Here is an 18776-nt window from a genome sequence, read left to right as displayed (position 1 = left end):
AATATTTAAATTGATTTAAATCATAAAAAGTTGGTTTCTACTTTATTTTCGTAAATATAGTTCGAGAAAGATTGTTTTTAATTTTTTTACTAAATCCAGAAAAGAAAACAAACAATAAAATATAGAAATACAAAATCGATCGTAGAATGTTCTTTTCTTAATCCAGCAATAAGCCTCAATCCGGATTCTAAACATTTTTGGCAAATCACATCAATTTATATGTCAAAGCCTACTACAGTTATACAATTTTCACGACAATTATTTCTTAATTACAAATCTAAGCATGCAAAATTGAAATTGAGAAAGAAATAGTATATTGTACAACATTTATTTAATGTTGGGAAGTAAAATCGTATTTTATTTCGCCAAAATCCTTGAAACACCTTTGTACTAAGAGCAGACAAGTTTGGTGGTATATTTCTGAATCTTGAGCTGTTATGGTCTTTCATTTATGTTTTTTATGCTGGACAGCCTTAGTTTGTACGCATTTATGGAATTTCCAATTAGATATGTGAAAAATAATGCGCAGAGCAGGAAACTAGAAGAGAGAGGGTTTCCTCGTAATCTGAAAAATTGTTAACTCTAATGCTGCCCTTAAATTGTAATGTATCTATACTGTAGATATGGAATTAAAGATTAGCCATCGTTGATTGCCAATTATAAAATGCGGAAAATATCAATAACGACGATCCTTTCCAACATTCATTCATACATACTTCTTGCCCTCCATCTAGGTAGGTAGGTACATAGGTGCGGCAGCCCGAGTGTAAGTCCTGACTCACTCAGGCCACAACAATTAGGACCATTTTGGTGCCGCGTGGACAAGTCCACTTCCCATATCCCCGTGGTTGCCTCCATTTCTGCGCATATGTTACATCCATCCGGATGCCTGCATGCATTTGAAAATGTCTATCGGTTTCTGTTTGCTGGTGGCGAAAGATTTGGGATGAGGCTCCTGGAAAGCGTTGTCTGGTCCTTAACAAGGCTGAGCAGTCGTAGAAGAGGTGGATTACTGTTTCCTCCTCTTCCTCATCTCTACAACTTCTACAGAAGTCGTTGTGGTGAGGTCCTAGTCTAGCGGCATGGGTGCCAACCAGCCAGTGCCCCATGATGGCTCTGATTACAACTGAACATGGGCTTCTGCTCAGCTTACAGAGTTCTGAAGATCTCCTCTTATTACGAATGGGCCACGTCTGACGTGTGATTTTGTGGTAACCTGTGTCTTTGGTCCACATTTGATTTGCAATGAAATCGAAGTGGTTCCATACTGACAGTTTGCAGTCCAATTTAGAACCGGCTGTAGATTTTCATTGAATTTCTAGGGCCTAGATGGCCAGAACTACATTCTTCCCTAGAGGGAATGGTGGTGTGAAAGGGAGTGCACAGATACTCCTTGGGGGTACGGTAGTCAGAGACTGAGGGGATTATGTTATTTATGTCATTGGCGTGACCAAAACATTCTTCTGACCATTGGTTGCGAAGGGCCGCCAGCGTGACGTTCATTTTCCCCATAAGATGTATTGGGAGTATTCCCAGAATCACGTCTAGTGCGTTGCTGGGAGGGGTGCGAAGGGCACCCGAAACCGTTAGTTCAGCCTGCCGTTGAACTTTAGTCTCTGGAGAGACGAATTTTTTGGTCAGTGATAACCAACATATAGAGATTCCATATAACAGTATGGGTCTGATAATTGCCGTATATAGCCAATGGTCCGTTTCAGTCCGATGGATTTCCTGGAGGTTTAGAGTCCGACTGTGGTTTTCCTCACTCTGTCTTCGATGTTCAGCTTCCAGTCCAGCTTCGTATCTAGTATCAAACCTAGATATTTGGCTGAGGTGCTGAAGGATAATGGTACCCCATTTAGTCGTGTGTTATTGGAAAAGCTCGTCCAAACTTAGAAGTGACGACTGCTTTTGGATATTGTTAAAATTTACAAGCCTAATGGGCTTGGCTCTACTAGTTATCCGATATTTAACAAATTTTTGCCAATAAATGTGTGCAGCATGCAGCTTCCCAGCTCGTAAATAAAGCATAATCTATCCTTTAATAATTTCACCTGATTTCTAATTGTTGCTTTAAAATTTGTCCTTTTTTTGTGGCTATGTTACAAAGTGCACAAAGTTCCAAGGTTTTAGCGTTGATAGTGTCTACGAATATAATCGTAACCATCAGCTATTTAAGCTGAGCTCAGCACGCTTAATATTAATAAATTCTCTGGCAATAAGCTTTCCCAGAGATGATCAAATGAAATGAAACTAGGCTAAATAGTTTAAGTTTAGAATGGCGAATCACAAACAATTTTATATATGTATTTAGCTCAGTTTTACAGTCATCAAGTGTTGTTTGTTACAGTAAATCTTCTACATATTTAAAAAATCAACAAGCATGTGTAACAGTCGTTAGTGCGGCGCGCCATTTACGCCCGCTGTTCTATATTGCTTCTGAGAATTGTGGATAGTGCTTCATGTAGGCCGCTGGAGATAACGCAGCGTTAGTGCAGCATAGTGCCTTACAACAGCTTCAGATGGCCTGTTACACGATCAATGTCCGCCGCAGCTGCCGGTCCCACGGCTAACACAGTCTTAGAGTTCGGCTCGATTTGTGTGCGTCCGGCGTCGCGTATAAGGCAGGTGTTTAGCTTGTGCTGCTCCGCCGCCCGCTTAATGGCCATCAGTTCTGCCTCACTCTCTACGCGCAGTGCGATTTTGGCACACCCACTGTTCTCCCAGGCCCGCAGCAAGCGTGGTGTGCGGGAAACTGCCGTCTGATAAGCGCCTACAGCTCCATGGCCACATTGGGCGGCTATCTTTCCCTTCCCCATTTTTAGGTCGTTGCGCACCACCAGCACCATTTTAAAGTTATCATTGAAGCCGACAAAGGTCTGCAAATGCATACTTATTTCGCAAACCAATTAATTACAGTGGAGCACAGCACCTCTCACCTTGTCAGCCACTGCGGCGGCAGCAGCTCCACCATCCGCTTCATCCGTCGCTCTGTCGATTTTCGCACATGCTTCTCCACGTTTTAGAGCGTATTTGTAGCCGACGAAGAATGACAACATCACAGCCAATCCATTTATAATTTGCGAAGTATCGAGCAATTTGTCACCCATGATATAAGATACTGTAGCTGCGCTAATATAGATTTTAAAAGTCTTCAATTATAGAAAATTGGCTAAAAATGGTGTGCGCGCCGGCACTGGTAGACGCTAGGAGGTCGATACTTTGAAATATCGGTCGCCAAACACCAATCGATACCAATCGATATGATAGTCTCCATCTAAGCTCTGCGTTCAGGGTGACCATCTTTTAACACTGTCTTAGATTTGAATGTGTCTGTTAATTTATTTACATTACAAAACTTGTTGTTATGTGCGTCAAATATGCAAGTACATTTGCATACCGAAGAGTTAAAATAGTGACACATACATATGTTCATACCTATGCATACTATATTCTATTCGTACATTACGATTTTTGGTTGGTTTTAATTGATAAATTGATAAGAGAATTATGCTCTATTTTTTGAATTTCATGGGAAGACCTGTTTTTTTTTCATTTAAATTTTAGGAGTGCCTTTTTATATGCATCTTCTATTATACATATGTATGTACATATACATATGTATGTACATTTATTCTTCCGTTGCAGATAACAATGTGTACTTAGAATTGAATAAACACACATGCATACATACATATTTGTGAGTGGGAGAAATTCTATGATAATATATCTAACTTTTGCCTTGATACTAATAAAAAAAGTCCTCACTTTTGTGTGCTTGTATGTGCATATGTATTGAATTTTTTTTATTTAATTTTTTTTTTAATTTTTTGTGATTCCAAAATTGGCCGTACAAAAGAACTGAAATGTGCCAGCTTCAATTTGCAAAGATCTCGTTCTGAAGCGAGTCTCATGATGGGATGACGTAATGCAGACAAGTCAAAATTTAATATGTATGGTTACATTTTTAGTTTTTAGATAAATATTATAAATGAGAAACAATGCAATTCCTTAAAAATTAAATATTTACTTTTCCCTGAATTGGCGTATACATTTTTTGGCCATCGTTCATAGTTAGAAAATAATTTGTGACTCACTGTATATAAATACTTACATACGTAGGTGGGGAAAGACCCCTTTTTCTTATAGATAATATTTTCCTTTGTTCTATATCGATCAAATACAACACATACATATGTACATATGCATGTATGTACATACTTTTGTACATATGTATGAAAGATAAGAGTTAGGTATAAAAACCGGTGCACTGGTTGATTAACACGCAGTGTGCTCCACGCAGTATGGAGAAAAGTAATGTTTTCTGGAAGTTCGGGATCTGCCTGCTATCGCTATGTGCATTAGCGAAGGGACGTACCTTGGATCGCTGCACCCTGGCCCGGGAGTTGGACAATCTGAATGTGCCTAGACACGAGCTACCGACATGGGTCTGCATAGCAAAGTACGAAAGCAGTTTCAGAACTCACGTTGTGGGCCCACCCAATACGGATGGCTCCAATGATTATGGAATTTTCCAAATCAACGATCGTTACTGGTGTCAGCCCTCTAATGGAAAGTATTCAAGCAATGGGTGTGGAATCAACTGTGATGTTCTTCTGTCGGAAAATATTGCTGCATCCGTGCACTGTGCCCAGATAGTGAAAAATCAACAGGGATTGGAAGCTTGGTCGGTTTACAATCCCCATTGTCGCGGTCAATTGGAGAGCGTTGACGATTGCTTCGATAGCCGTAATTTTGTCGGTTCTGGTGGTGGTGGCTTTGGAGGCATGGGTATCGGCATGTACGGAAAGAATTAATTGGTCTAAGCTTTCCTTTTCTAGAAATGTTGATTCATTATTTTAAATAGCCCATTGCTATCAGTTTCTATTTCTTATGTGTATATGCACATATGGATGGATGAGTAATGCTAAGAATTAAACAAGTAAAAAACTAAAGTCGGGTGTCCCGACTTTAAAATACTCTGCACATATGTATGTTTAGAATAATTAAAAAAAATAAAAAAAATTAGGAATTAAAAAGTAAAAAAAACTTCTTGTTAAATCTATCTATCATAGTGAAACTTGGCATACGGACACATAATCACTAACAGGGGGTATTTGGAAAATTTGAGTTAGAGAAAATCGCGATTTGTGTCGGAGAGGGGGGAGGGAGGAAATTCCAAATTACACATTTTCTGCGTATTCACATAGGGTATCCTGGACTAAAATTTGGTGTCCCTCGGTTATATGGTCTCCGATATATAGGTGATTATACGAACGGAAAATCGGGAAAACCCCCATAGGGGGGAAGTAAGTGGGGAAAAATAAATCAATCTTTCACAGCGTACACACATAACGCATCTTTGTGCAAAGTTTGGTGTCTCTAGCTCTTATAGTCTCTGATCTGATCAAGAATATATATACTTTGTAGGGTCTGCCACGCCTTAATATACTCGTGTACATTTCATGTACAGAATACAAAATGTTATCATAAATTTTTCTTTGTGTATGTTTATGGTATGTCTAATATAAGAGGGCTGTCAACCTAGCAGCAGCAAAACGATGTCCAATATTTCGATACTTTTCGATGCATCGTGACTGCGAAACATCGATAAAAGCGATGCACTGATAACGCGCCCATCTCCAATCACGGACTGACGTGTTACCAACGTTGGCCGTCCGGAGCGCTTGCAAATTGTCATTTTCATTTTTTGTATTCGTGGAACAAAATTTTCGCGACAACGCTGAATTTGGCATTAGGTATTTAGGTGAGCTTGCCATAAAGGAATCACAGACGAAAGCGCAGACATGGGCATCGCTAGCATTTTGCAGCTGGACGAAATGATGGGCGATTTTAATCGCATGAACAAACGCCAGGTGGGTAGCGCTGCTGTCTTTTAAAGGTGTTCAACATGGGCCACTTATGTTTTCAATTTTTATGTGAACTCCCAGTCACTGTATCAGGTTCTGAGCTTCGCCATGATTGTCTCGTCGGCGTTGATGATCTGGAAGGGCCTTATGGTTGTGACGGGCAGTGAATCGCCCATTGTTGTTGTACTAAGTGGCAGCATGGAACCGGCGTTCCACCGTGGCGATCTACTGTTCCTCACAAACTACAAGGAGGAACCAGTTCGCGTGGGCGAGATCGTTGTGTTCAAAGTGGAGGGTCGCGACATTCCGATTGTGCATCGCGTGATCAAATTGCATGAAAAGTGAGTGAGTTGCGATTTATTGCTTGCACAAATTTATAATTGTTGATGATTTGCTTTACAGGGAGGACGGCACCGTCAAGTTTCTGACCAAGGGTGATAACAATAATGTGGACGATCGGGGACTCTACGCGCCCGGCCAGCTGTGGCTGACCAAAAAGGACATTGTGGGCCGTGCAAGAGGGTTTCTGCCCTACGTGGGCATCATAACAATCTTTATGAACGAGTATCCAAAAGTGAAGGTGCGTCGCCAGCAGCCGTAGCTCTTTGTTTATACAAAAAATTAACTCTCCACTTCCCCCATTTTGTTTTCAGTGGGCAATACTCTCGATACTGGCCATCTTTGTGCTGCTGCATAGAGAATAGAAACAGTATACTGCTAGGTACAATTTTAAGTCGTGTGGCGCGCATAGCGATGCGGAGGAGGTGCACAATCTCAAGCCTGTTTGCATTTGAGTTTACCAGTCGATAAATTTCGTTCATTGGAGACACACACATACACAATTAACATACCCGAAGCATTACAGCATGTTTGGAGTGTTTGGAGCTGAATTTCAATAAAAACAAAATATATTAATTTTTAAATATGTAAATTAGCCAATGAGCATACGTTTCATTTTATTTGCTTGCTTCGTAGCTCAGCAAATCACGCTTTAGTTGTGCCCCCCAATGATACTTAACATCGCCATTCTTCGAAATAATGCGATGACAAGGAATCAGCACAGACACCTCATTACTCGCCACTGCACTGGCAACGGCTCGCACAGCCTTTGGACGACCAATCGACTGCGCCAATTGGCCGTATGTGCTTGTACTGCCCATCTCCATTCTGACTAGTGCGTTCCACACGTCCAGTTGGAAATCCGTGCCCCGTGCCGCCACCTCCAGCACAACTGCATTTTCTTTGTCACCGCCACCAGCTTCAAATAGTTTGTGGCAGCGTTTCTGGATCTGTACATCGTCAGGTATAAGATCCGTCTTCGGCCAGTGCTGGTGGGCTTTCCTCAAGGCTTCCTCATCGCTCTTCTGCACGAAATACAAGAAACAGATGGCGCCCTGGTCTTGGTTCAACATTCCTATTAGTAGCCTTCCGAACTGTGCGTCCACGAAACCATATTTGACTATTTTTGGCGGACTGAGCAGTGGAATTAACGAAACTCTTAAGTTCCTGTTAAACCACATCATGACAACTTTTGCGAACAGTTCAATGAATGAGCAGCTTCTTAAATATGTATAAATTCTTTGGTGGTTTCTTTAGTTCGTAGCGCCAGCACCCTTCAACAATTTAATATTGTTTTCGCTTGCTATGTTATTAATTGTGAAATTATGGAGGAATGGTTTCTGGGAAAAATAATGTTGAATTATTGCCAGCGCGGTTTAACAACAAACGCTTTTTGATATTTCGGAGTAATACGGCCACACTGAATACAGAAGCACAGCTGATTGGGCCTTAGAGATGACAGATATCGCGATTTTAGTGTCACTGTGAAATTTAATTTATTTATTAAATATTGAGCATATCAGTGTAATATGAATAAATAATAGAAAAAATAATATTACGCTTATAAAATGATGTCTAAATAAATATATTATTCCATATTTTTCCTAGCTTTTGCGGAAAATGTTTTTCACCAAGTATTTTCATTTCCCCTTAGCATGTCTAAAACTTTTTAAATTATAAATAATTTGAATTTTTTTCACATTTATTTGTGTGGTTTACGGAAAAGGTATTTTTTTATTATAAATTATTTGATTTTTTCATTAAAATGTGTATTTTGTATTATACATTTTAGATTGTTAAGCATTTGATCTTTATTTTTTCATATATAATGTTGTTACACCTAATATGCTTAAAAGGCGTAGATAACACGCGTCGTTGTTTATCGAAATGTATATAATCTTTTTTTTAAGTAAGCCATTTAAGTTCGTCAAAAGTCAATATTACGAGTACTTTATCGATGAACAACATTAAGTAAAATACTATGACAGCCTCTCTTAATATATAAACATTTTTTGTTTCAAACATCACTGTTGACTTTCTCCCTAATATTAGCATCGATGTTTTTTTGCGATGCATCGACCATGCATCGATTTTTTATAAAGAGACATCGATGTGCATCAACATCGATGTTTTTCCTTCGATTTACATCCCTATTGGCCGTCCGGAGCGGTTGCAAATTGTCATTTTCATTTTTTGTATTCGTGGAACATTTTTGCGACAACGCTGAGTTTGGCATTAGGTATTTAGGTGAGCTTGCCATAAGGGAATCACAGACGAAAGCGCAGACATGGGCATCGCTAGCATTTTGCAGCTGGACGAAATGATGGGCGATTTTAATCGCATGAACAAACGCCGGGTGGGTAGCGCTGCTGTCTTCTAAAGGTTTTCAACATGGGCCACTTATGTTTTAAATTTCTATGTGAACTCCCAGTCACTGTATCAGGTTCTGAGCTTCGCCATGATTGTCTCGTCGGCGTTGATGATCTGGAAGGGCCTTATGGTTGTGACGGGCAGTGAATCGCCTATTCTTGTACTAAGTGGCAGCATGGAACCGGCGTTCCACCGTGGCGATCTACTGTTCCTCACAAACTACAAGGAGGAACCAGTTCGCGTGGGCGAGATCGTTGTGTTCAAAGTGGAGGGCCGCGACATTCCGATTGTGCATCGCGTGATCAAATTGCATGAAAAGTGAGTGAGTTGCGATTTTTTGTTTGCACAAATTTATAATTGTTGATCATTTGCTTTGCAGGGAGGATGGCACTGTCAAGTTTCTGACCAAGGATGATAACAATATTGTGGACGATCGGGGACTCTACGCGCCCGGCCAGCTGTGGCTGACCAAAAAGGACATTGTGGGCCGTGCAAGAGGGTTTCTGCCCTACGTGGGCATCATAACAATCTTTATGAACGAGTATCCAAAAGTGAAGGTGCGTCGCCAGCAGCCGTAGCTCTTTGTTTATACAAAAAATTAACTCTCCACTTCCCCATTTTGTTTTCAGTGGGCAATACTCTCGATACTGGCCATCTTTGTGCTGCTGCATAGAAAATAGAAACAGTATACTGCTTGGTACAATTTTAAGTCGTGTGGCGCGCATAGCGATGCGGAGGAGGTGCACAATCTGAAGCCTGTTCATTGGAGACACACACAAACACAATTAACATACCTTAAGCATAACAGCATGTTTAAAGTGTTTAGAGCGTGAAATGTGAACCGTTTGGAATCGACTGCACTAATTGGCCGTATGTGCTTGCATTGCACATCTCCATTCTGACTAGTGCATTACACACGTCCAGTTGGAAATCCGTGCCCCGTACCGCCACCTCCAGCACAACTGCATTTTCTTTGTCACCGCCACCAGTCAAATAGTTTGTGGCAGCGTTTCTGGATCTGTGCATCGTCAGCTATAAGATCCGTCTTCGGCCAGCGCTGGTGGGCTTTCCTCATCGCTCTTCTGCACGAAATACACGAAACAAATGGCGCCCTGGTCTTGGTTCAACATTCCTATTAGTAGCCTTCCGAACTGTGCGTCGACGAAGCCATATTTGACTATTTTTGGCGGACTGGACAGTGGAGTTAAACAACAAATGCGTTTTGATATTTCGGAGTAATACGGCCACACTGATTGCAGAAGCACAGCTGATTGGGCCTTAGAGATGACAGATATCGTGATTTTAGTGTCACTGTGAAATTTAATTTTAGTTATTAAATATTGGGCATGTCAGTATAATATGAATAAATAATAAATAAAAAAATATTACGCTTATAAAATGATGTCTAAATAATTATATTATTCCATATTTTTCCTAGCTTTTGTGGAAAATGTTGTTCACCAAGTATTTTCATTCCCCCTTAGCGTGTCTAAAACTTTCTAAAAGAATATCCAAAATGATTTTGAACAATGTGCTTCAGACTTTATAGAAGAATTTTCCCTTTCACATATTAGTTTTATTGATTAGAAGACCACATAAAAATTAAAAGAAAAGTTAATAGACAATGATTCCTCAGCTATCTTCAATTGTTGTCTCTACACACATTTTTTGTTCTTAATTTTACTTAAAACCTTGAAATGGGCGGCATGTACACACAATGTGCTTGTCTGTTTCTACATTCCGATAAAACTAAAATAGTTTAATTTATATTCAATCTTGATTAAGCAGCAATCTATAATGTGGTTTTAAAAAGTTATTCATCATTTCAACATATAAGTCGATGTTGGTCAAGACGTTTGATGAATTTTTGTCAAATGCTTGCAAATTCGTCAATACATCAAAAGTTCACAATATCCCCCGAAAATTGGAATCTTTTGCACATGCGAAAGCACAGGGTTTACTAATCCCGTTATCTGTCAACATGTTATGTCATCCATAATAATTGGCTTACGTACTTTCCTGCCAGTTAAGTTGTCCTTCAGAAGCATTAAATAAACATGGGAATACAAATAAAAACTGAAAACATACCTGTTTAACAAAAACTCAAGAGAAAATTTATGAGCTATATTAAAATGAAAAGTAGAAAATGTATTCCTCCCAATTAATGGGAGAAAAACTAACACTTTATTGTTGCTAAAGTTTCAGAATCACTTTTTAGACATTTATTAGCTCTCTTGGTCATTCATTCTCTACCTATAGGAAATAAAACTCAGCTCGTTTCTTAGAATACTAAATAATTTAATCTCAAACTGATACAATTTTGCTCTAAATCTTAAGTTTAAGTTTTAAATCAATTTTATCTTTTGGCAATGCCTGGCTAGTTGTAATTTTTTACCTTTTATTTAGGGTTTAATATAAGTATTGGTTAGGGTTTCAGACAAAAATTCAAACCGTATTGTGTGGATTTCGTTAACTCGTGACAAATCAGATTACAGTTAATCGTGCTCTAATTATCCCGACAGAGTTATAGATGTATTTAAAGTGTGAGAATTGGTTCGAGAGAGTTAATAAAATGCTTCCATGGCATATCTCACAGTGTGATTTCATGGCATCGAGTTATGTAGATATTTTCCCGACTAAAAACTTAGCACAGAAATGCCAGATGATAATTATGGTGTTAATTACGTTTTAACTTGGATATTGGAAAGTTGCCTTTAATTCTGTTCAAACTCCAAACAGATGGACAACATTCATAATATATCTATATATATATCTTTTTTGTTATTTCTAGATAGTTAAGCATGTAGAGTTAGTAATTTTTCCAAAAACTGATTTAAAAGTTAGTTAGGAAATAATTAAAGAGTTGGTATGAAACTCAAAACCATTTGTGGTTCAAAACTGATTCAAAAAACTAAAAATTGTGTTTAACAGCAACAACTACTAAATAGAATTAAAATAATATAATACGAATATTATACTCTTGGCTAGGTCTTATTCCCTATTTCCTAAGGAATATAAAAGGCAGCCCTCGTATTAGCTTTTTCCAGTAATGAGTACAAGAATATACATTTTTCAATCAATTTATTTATTTTACGCTTCTGTCTTGTACAATTAAAATTAGATTACATTATTAATATTATATTTAGGACTAGTTTAAATATACATACAATACATAAAGATTGATGTCCGTTAACAAAAACAAATTACTTTGCGGCTCTCTATCAATAGGTGTTTGCTGTTTGCTTTTGAAAATGAACGCTTCGGCCGAGTTCTTAAAAATTTTGATTTGATTAACCATTGTACATATTTGATGAAAAGTTAATTGCTGTGAGTGCTACAGTAAAACCCTGAGTTTATTTTAATGCTAGTCTGTAGCTTAGAATTGTTTTAAGTACGGCGACGGTCACACAGACAAATAATTTGCACGAAAAAATTTGTAGACTTTTGAAATGAAAGTTTACAGAAATGTTTGTTTTAGATGAGCAAATGTTGTTTTCTTTGTGGCAAACTTTCAAATCGCCATAATTTGCGTGCAGATAATTTGCCTGTGTGACCGCAGCGGAAGTGTGCGTTTATTTATTTACAGAATAGAATAGTGTTTAGCAGCAATTTAGACAAATATGGCACCTGATTCCACATGCACTGCAAAGTTACATTTATTTAGCTAAGATTTGATTCATTGTTTTGTACAAAGGAAATGTTAAGTGTTTTTTTATAGATATTTTCTTTAGATTTTGTAATTCGCTATAAATATGACATATTGGTTTCTATTTGCTATTTTACTTTTCATTTTACTATTTTCTTATGGTATCACAACAGAATGCGGCAACATTTGGCGGTTTTATACAACCACAATAATAACAACAACAGCAACAACAATAACATGAATGGGTGGTGATGGCGGTTGGTGGTTGGTGGTGGTGGTGGTGTTGGTGAGGAGCTAAAATTCAACCACATTGGGGGCGTGTTCAACTTTGCTTCGCCACAATTGTTGTTGTTGCTGTTGTGGTTGCTGTGGGTGTAGACAGTTCGTTGTTGGCCATTTCGGGTGATTTCAATTGGAGCTCTGTTTGGGGCTGTTGTTGTTGTTGCTGCTGCTGCTGCTGTTGTTGTTGTTGTTGCTGCTGCTTCTCACTGTTGCCTGCGGGCGTGTTGTGTTGCGTTGTTAGAATATCGGCGGGTATGAGACCCTCTTTGACACGCTTCTTCTGCTTCATGCGACGATTTTGAAACCATATCTTCACCTAAAAGACAGATGCAAGTTGTTAGATTAGTTATGTTTACAGTTATATAATAAATAAAGCTAGACGATGCCACTTATTCCACCACATCTCATTTAATATCAGCTACTCTATCAGCTCTATTTTTTTTTGTATTTAAAAATTCATTATTATAAGTAAGCCACTTTTTTTACATTTTTTTTAATTCGTTCATACTCTTAGTTACTCTTAGTTACTCGGTGCAAAATATTGTTTTTTAGATTCTGTTATATTCTCAGTGCTATTCTCTATAAATAACAATATTCCAACATCTTTCTACTGGACGAAGCTCTGCAGCGTTCGGTGTATTCTATTCTTGAGCATAATTTTAAAAATTATTTGCTTTCCTACAAAGCTATAGTCCATCGAGTATAGTAGGAAGATGCTAAATCGCTTAAAAATATTGTTAACACGCTAGAGACTCTTGTATGCGCATTTATAGTGCCTGATATTTTTATATTAGAATAAAAAAGTCTGTCAGATAAGAACATTTATATAATTTTTTCATTTGATTGCCAGTATAATCTTTCAGCTTTGTACAAAATTGTGGGCTTTTGTCATCCATATTTTAACTATAAGACTATATTACTGACTTTCACCTAAATTGTAGCCATTTAATCAAAACAATGATTATTTTCAACAAAAACATATAGACTTAGGAACTTCATATTTTATCTTTGGAGTACGAAAAGAAAAAAGAAAAGTACAGTATAGATGATTATTATGGAAAGGTTACATTTGATTTAAAATGTTATATATGAAACATAGAAATAATACTTAAATGGAGCGTGTTATGTAATCTACATATTTTAACTACGATACTATATTAAACTTTTGAACTTTTGAAAAAAAAAATAAAATACTCTTTTAAAAAAATGGATGCCTTTCACCTAAACAGTATAGATGATTATTATGGAAATGTTACATTTCATTTAAAATGTTATATTTGAAACATAGAAATAATACTTAAATGGGGCGTGTTATGTAATCTACATACTTTAACTATGGCATTTGTCATCCATATTTTAACTATGAGACTCTATTAAGCTTTTGATTAAGAACTTTTGAAAATACTCTAGAAAATACTCCTTTAAAAATATGGATGCCTTTCACATAAAATATAGCCATTTAATCAGAACAATAAATATTTTCAACAAAAGCATATAGATTTCATATTAAATCTTCAGAACAAGAAAAGAAAAAAGAAAAGTACAGTATAGATGATAACTATATGGGTTATGTTTAAATCCAGATGCTATATTTTAAGCTTCAAATTCAAATCTACTATATAGTATATACTTGAAAATTCCTGTTCTGCAATAAGTTTAAGTCTTATAAGTGTAGAGAATTATTAAGCTGCTAAGATTTAAAGATTTCTATTGTAAGCATTGGGGTTCTACATATGATCATTTTAGGGGAGTGTGACTGTATTGGGGTGGAGGGATAAATTTTGTACCCACCTGTGTCTCATTCAGCTGCAGCGTATTGGCGATTTCGATGCGACGCGCACGCGTCAAATAGCGATTGAAATGGAACTCCTTCTCCAGCTCGGTCAACTGTTTGTTGGTGAAGTTCGTGCGACCCGAGTTGTTGGTCGTGGCTGCCGACAGGCTGCAGCTGCTCAAGCCAGCTCCGCCCGCGCCTCCGCCGATGCCCACGCCCAGACCGCTGGCTGGGCCGCCCGGTCCGGCATTGTTCGCTAGCAGCAGGGGATTCTGGCCGGACAAGACGTTGCCACCAACGACAACGCCGCTGCCATGGCCGTTGCTGCCGACGTTCCCGACGCCGCTGCCACCGCCGACGCCGACGCCGCCGCCCCGGCACATGTCGAGCTGTCCGTTCAGCTGGTAATCGTGTATGGTGGCAGGTAGCTTTGGTGCTGCAAGGTAGGGAGGAAAAGAGGGAAAAGATTGAAAGAATTCGTCATTGAGGAGGCTGCATTTGTTGTTGTTTTTGTTGTTTGTGTGGTGGTGCGGTGTGGTTTGGCTGTAGTTTGCTGAGTGATCTCTTGGCGATGATCTCTCGCTGTCGCAGCTAATCAGTGTGAGACCCTAAGAGCCTAAACAATAATCGTCGTCTCGTGAGCATTGAGGTGTGTTTGTTTTCGGGGTTTTCTCTGGACAGTTGCCAAGGCCCGTGCCTTCCTTCCCGGGGCAGGTTTGTTGTTTCATGTTTGTGTTTTGTGGTTGTTGTTCTTGTTATTGTTTTTTGTTTCTTGTATTTTGTATTTTGTGTGCCTTTGACTTTTGCTGTTTCCGTGATTCTGCATTTTATTCATAATTTGACATGCGCCCCGTGGCTAAAGCTGACGATGATGAAAATAATCTTTGGTTTTCACAGAAGGATTCAAAGCGCTTAATAAGTTTGTTTGAAAATACTTTGGGATAATCCTGACAACAGGGTTGACTCGTTTTATTTTTGTGGGCGGTTCGAAGATAATTTAAAGGCACGGCATGAAATTATTCATATCTATGTACGTGTGTTGCAATTTTTCATTTTTCCCAAAATCGTTGGGAGTCAACGCCTAAAAGATAACTGTGCAGAGATTTTCCAACTGCAAGTATTCTTATGCTATTAAGTGTCCTTCTAATGAACTGAGGCCTGTGGATTGTTTTTGCAAAAATGCAATTTTGAAAAGGTCAGAAGTAAGTGTTTTCAAAATTAATTAAAAGGCATCATTTCTACTTATCTTAGTATGATTTAAATTCGTTTAAGTGATGCATTTTATGAAAAATTTAACACCATATATATACTTGTAGTACATATGCGTATGAGTTTTGTTTAAGAATCGTTTCGAATGAATTTTGAGCAGTAATTATAAATTATTCAGAAAGAATTCAAAAGTTTGACTTACAACTAGAAACCTTTTTCAATTTCTTTGCTATAATTATTCATATTTCTTCGCAGAAAAAGAATAACTTACACATATATTTATATGATTTATACTAATTTAAACATAAATAGATATAGTCTGAAAAGCAAAAAGAAATCTTAGTATTTTAATCAAATATCTCTTAAATTGAAATGTGATAGAAATTATTGTTATCAGGCATGCAACAAATTTAACATTTAAAATAAAGAAATAATCAAAAAGTGAACTTTTACACTAAATTTGTTCAAATATCAAAGTGCTTTTTGCAAAACAATTGATTCAATATTTGTTTGCCTGAACGCTGCTTAAGTTTTCATAATTTTAAGAAAGCCTTTTATTTGGTTATTTGACAAACTTTGATTGCATAATAGGCACATAACTAGAAATATGAGAATATTGAAATCAATAGAATTTATGTATTTCTCATGTGCTTTAAAAATGTACATTTACAAATTATCACTTGTAAGCAAAAGTGGGGGGCTCTAAAATATTTAAAATAATCCCATTTTAATGGAAGCTTCAGATTCCAGGGCGTTTGGCTGAAGGAATAAAATGTTATTAACTCAACTATTTTCCTTTATACTGTATCTTTTCGTTTAATAGTCTATATTAATAGGGAGTGCATTCATTTTTTATGAAATAAAATACTATTTTTATGATGATTGGATGGTAACGAAAATGTCCAATTATGAGAAGTCTTGATGGTTGATTGTTAGGGAAAGGAGAATTATGTAGGTGTTTTCAATCAAATTTAAAGATTGTATTCCCAACAATATCAAATTTCGTTGTTTATTAAATATAATTATTATGCCATTTTCATGGCAAGATGCTGAAATACAAATATAGATCTGCAGATAGTTTCCAAATTGATTTTTAAGTATTCGTTCTTATAAGTCTTAGATAAACAAGTATGTTCCTTTTAGCAATACCGAATTACAAATGAGATATGCAAACAGTTTTCAAATTGATCACTAAATTAGTTAGTCTGCTGTATAGTTCATAAACGCTATTTGCCACCACATACATAAATTAATAAGTATATTGTAGATTTTAAAAGCTGTTAAGTCGCCCTGCTATATACATTTCGCATAAATTATTAGCAACTAACGACACATAATTGCTCATTACGGGGCATTATTGGCGTTAAAGAGTGCTGGATTGTTGAAAGCCATAGTAATTAATTTTTATTTACCTCCTTCGTACATTTGATTTCGGCAATTGTCGGCCATAAATCAAGTTGGCGTAATGATAAGTTTACGCAAAATGGCATTTTCATAAACAATAATGAATTTATGGCACCTACAGCAACAAGTCAATTGGGATCAGAGGCCAGATGCTAAATGCATTTTGTTGCACAGTAGCGTGCACCTTTTGTGGCAATATTTGTGGAGTGGCAGGCCATGATAAGCCCCTGGTCTTCCCCTGTCTCCCTCTCTCTCCCTCTCACTCTTCCTCTGTAATGTCTATCGTAATGCACACGGCAGTGTCTTGAGTTCTTGAGGCACATAAGTAGCTATGAAAACAAGCCAAAGGATTATGTCGTGAGTGCTGGCTTGGGCTACATTTGAATTTTCCAGCAAACAGACAAACAAATGTCGCCGTCGGCGTCGGCATTGACGTTGCACCATGGAATGAAATCAGAAAAAATTTTTTTAAATAATTTTTTTCTTTTAATTTTGGTAATTCCCCAAAAAAGTTTTTTTTATTTTAAAAAAATGGTAGAGTGCATTTTATTTGTATAATTTTTTTCTTTTAATTTTGGTACTTCCCCAAAAAAGTTTTTTTTTTATAAAAAAAATAGAGTTTTTTCTATGAATAAAGTGCTTTAAGCACTATAATGATAAATTCTAGTTTTTTCTTTAGAGAAAATGCGTGTAAAACGACTTATTGAAATGCAAAAATCGGAAAAGTCAACAAATTTGAGAAAGTACGGGTAAGGCAAGAGAGTTGTTTACAAACCAAGTTCTTTGCCGCTAAACCGTCCCAAACGATATCGAGAAAGTATCGCAAATGGATGCAATATTGGCTATAAAGAAAGGGGACTTTGATGCCACAAGTTAAGCGACAGGAAATATACATATGTACTTAGTATAGGGCACTTTTTAGAGAGCTAAGAGCTTTGTCTGAGAAGACTATAGTACGAGAAATTGTCGAAAACAGAACCGCCCTGAGTTTTGTTAATGCAAAGAAATAAAGTTGATCATTTTTCTTTTCTTATACTTTAAGACAACTCTCTATTCTATACAGTGTCTATGTTTATTTTCTTCTACTTCTCATTATTAGCGAATTTTTAGGACTTTAGCGGACTTTTGAGCGCGTTTAGACAGGTCAGCAAATTTTACAACAGAAACCAATCCTGGACCACCCTATATCTAGCTTATGAAAATATAAAATTTTTCAGGAATTTTTAATGAACTTTCAATTATTAAATTTATTGAAGTAGAAAGCTTATATGAACTTTCCAGTTAATATGTAAAGATGAGCTTTTTATATGAATCCTGGCAACTTAACTTTCGTTTGCAATATTAAATTGTATTGTAATACTGTGAGTTTTTACTGGACTTTTTAAATAAGATGAGCTATACTATATATTTTTTTGTTTCCTTTGCCATCGGTCTATTTTAATTGCCAACTTCCTACATGGAAATGAATAATTTTTGGGCTATATTTTGAGCATTTATCCCAAGGTGGCTTGGCATCGGCGAGTGGCTGCATTCCGCTTGTCGATAGCGGTGCTACCGGTACATAAACAGAGCGGCCCCTGGTGGTTGGTGGTGGTGGTGTCGCTCGGCTTGTCAAACATGTCGCGGCCAGTTGGCGGCACTGTCGCTTTTACTGGCGTCCACGTCGTCCGGCGCCAACGATATCTACTTTGTAATATTAGTTTTAGAGAGCATTATCGGGGGATCGCTTCCACTTCAATGCACGCAATGCGCTGCTAACGTGTCGCCGCCGAATGGAGCAACCAGTCAACGTCACCCTGCTCGTCCACCCCTCCGCCCGTCTTCCTGAGCGCCTGTCCGCCTGTCCGCCTTCTGTTGACACTGCAGGAAAATCTAACTGTGG

The 18776-nt window shown here is 37.6% G+C and overlaps 6 protein-coding genes across 6 annotated transcripts in view; 3 read left to right on the top strand and 3 right to left on the bottom strand.

Annotated features, from left to right (window-relative positions):
- Positions 1-2266: 2266 nt before the first annotated feature.
- On the bottom strand, positions 2267-3192 carry LOC115624051 (probable peptidyl-tRNA hydrolase 2). Its single transcript, XM_030518631.1, has 2 exons — positions 2940-3192; positions 2267-2879 (listed from the first exon to the last, which is right to left on the bottom strand). The coding sequence occupies exons 1-2, from the start codon at positions 3108-3110 to the stop codon at positions 2508-2510; spliced, it is 543 nt and encodes a 180-aa protein (XP_030374491.1). The 5' UTR covers positions 3111-3192; the 3' UTR covers positions 2267-2507.
- Positions 3193-4300: 1108 nt separating this feature from the next.
- Positions 4301-5010, top strand: LOC115623680 (lysozyme X-like). Its single transcript, XM_030518149.1, has one exon. It carries the CDS (start codon positions 4305-4307, stop codon positions 4815-4817), a length of 513 nt encoding a protein of 170 aa, XP_030374009.1. The 5' UTR covers positions 4301-4304; the 3' UTR covers positions 4818-5010.
- A 636-nt stretch (positions 5011-5646) lies between these two features.
- On the top strand, positions 5647-6801 carry LOC115624034 (signal peptidase complex catalytic subunit SEC11A). The gene is made up of 4 exons (XM_030518612.1): positions 5647-5876; positions 5952-6211; positions 6273-6450; positions 6524-6801. The coding sequence occupies exons 1-4, from the start codon at positions 5808-5810 to the stop codon at positions 6572-6574; spliced, it is 558 nt and encodes a 185-aa protein (XP_030374472.1). The 5' UTR covers positions 5647-5807; the 3' UTR covers positions 6575-6801.
- Positions 6802-6826: 25 nt separating this feature from the next.
- LOC115624232 (bifunctional transcriptional activator/DNA repair enzyme Ada) lies at positions 6827-7550 on the bottom strand. Its single transcript, XM_030518848.1, has one exon. The coding sequence runs from the start codon at positions 7391-7393 to the stop codon at positions 6827-6829; it is 567 nt and encodes a 188-aa protein (XP_030374708.1). The 5' UTR covers positions 7394-7550.
- Positions 7551-8383: 833 nt separating this feature from the next.
- On the top strand, positions 8384-9919 carry LOC115624038 (signal peptidase complex catalytic subunit SEC11A-like). Its single transcript, XM_030518616.1, has 4 exons — positions 8384-8565; positions 8641-8897; positions 8959-9136; positions 9209-9919. Exons 1-4 carry the CDS (start codon positions 8497-8499, stop codon positions 9257-9259), a joined length of 555 nt encoding a protein of 184 aa, XP_030374476.1. The 5' UTR covers positions 8384-8496; the 3' UTR covers positions 9260-9919.
- Positions 9920-12610: 2691 nt separating this feature from the next.
- The window catches only part of LOC115623890 (homeotic protein labial), a gene marked incomplete at its 3' end in the record, with an annotated part of 29831 nt that continues 23665 nt past the window's right edge, over positions 12611-18776 (bottom strand). Inside the window, exons 2-3 of the mRNA XM_030518443.1 lie at positions 14299-14717; positions 12611-12823 (exon numbers count right to left, since the gene is read on the bottom strand). Coding sequence (XP_030374303.1) covers positions 12611-12823; positions 14299-14717 — 632 coding nt within the window. The remainder of the gene's footprint in view (positions 12824-14298; positions 14718-18776) is intronic.

This window comes from Scaptodrosophila lebanonensis, unplaced genomic scaffold (assembly GCF_003285725.1).
Source record: "Scaptodrosophila lebanonensis strain 11010-0011.00,11010-0021.00 unplaced genomic scaffold, SlebRS2 tig00000053-arrow-pilon, whole genome shotgun sequence".
Classification (NCBI taxonomy): Eukaryota; Metazoa; Arthropoda; class Insecta; order Diptera; family Drosophilidae; genus Scaptodrosophila; species Scaptodrosophila lebanonensis.
This window is presented reverse-complemented; position numbering and strand designations above follow the sequence as displayed.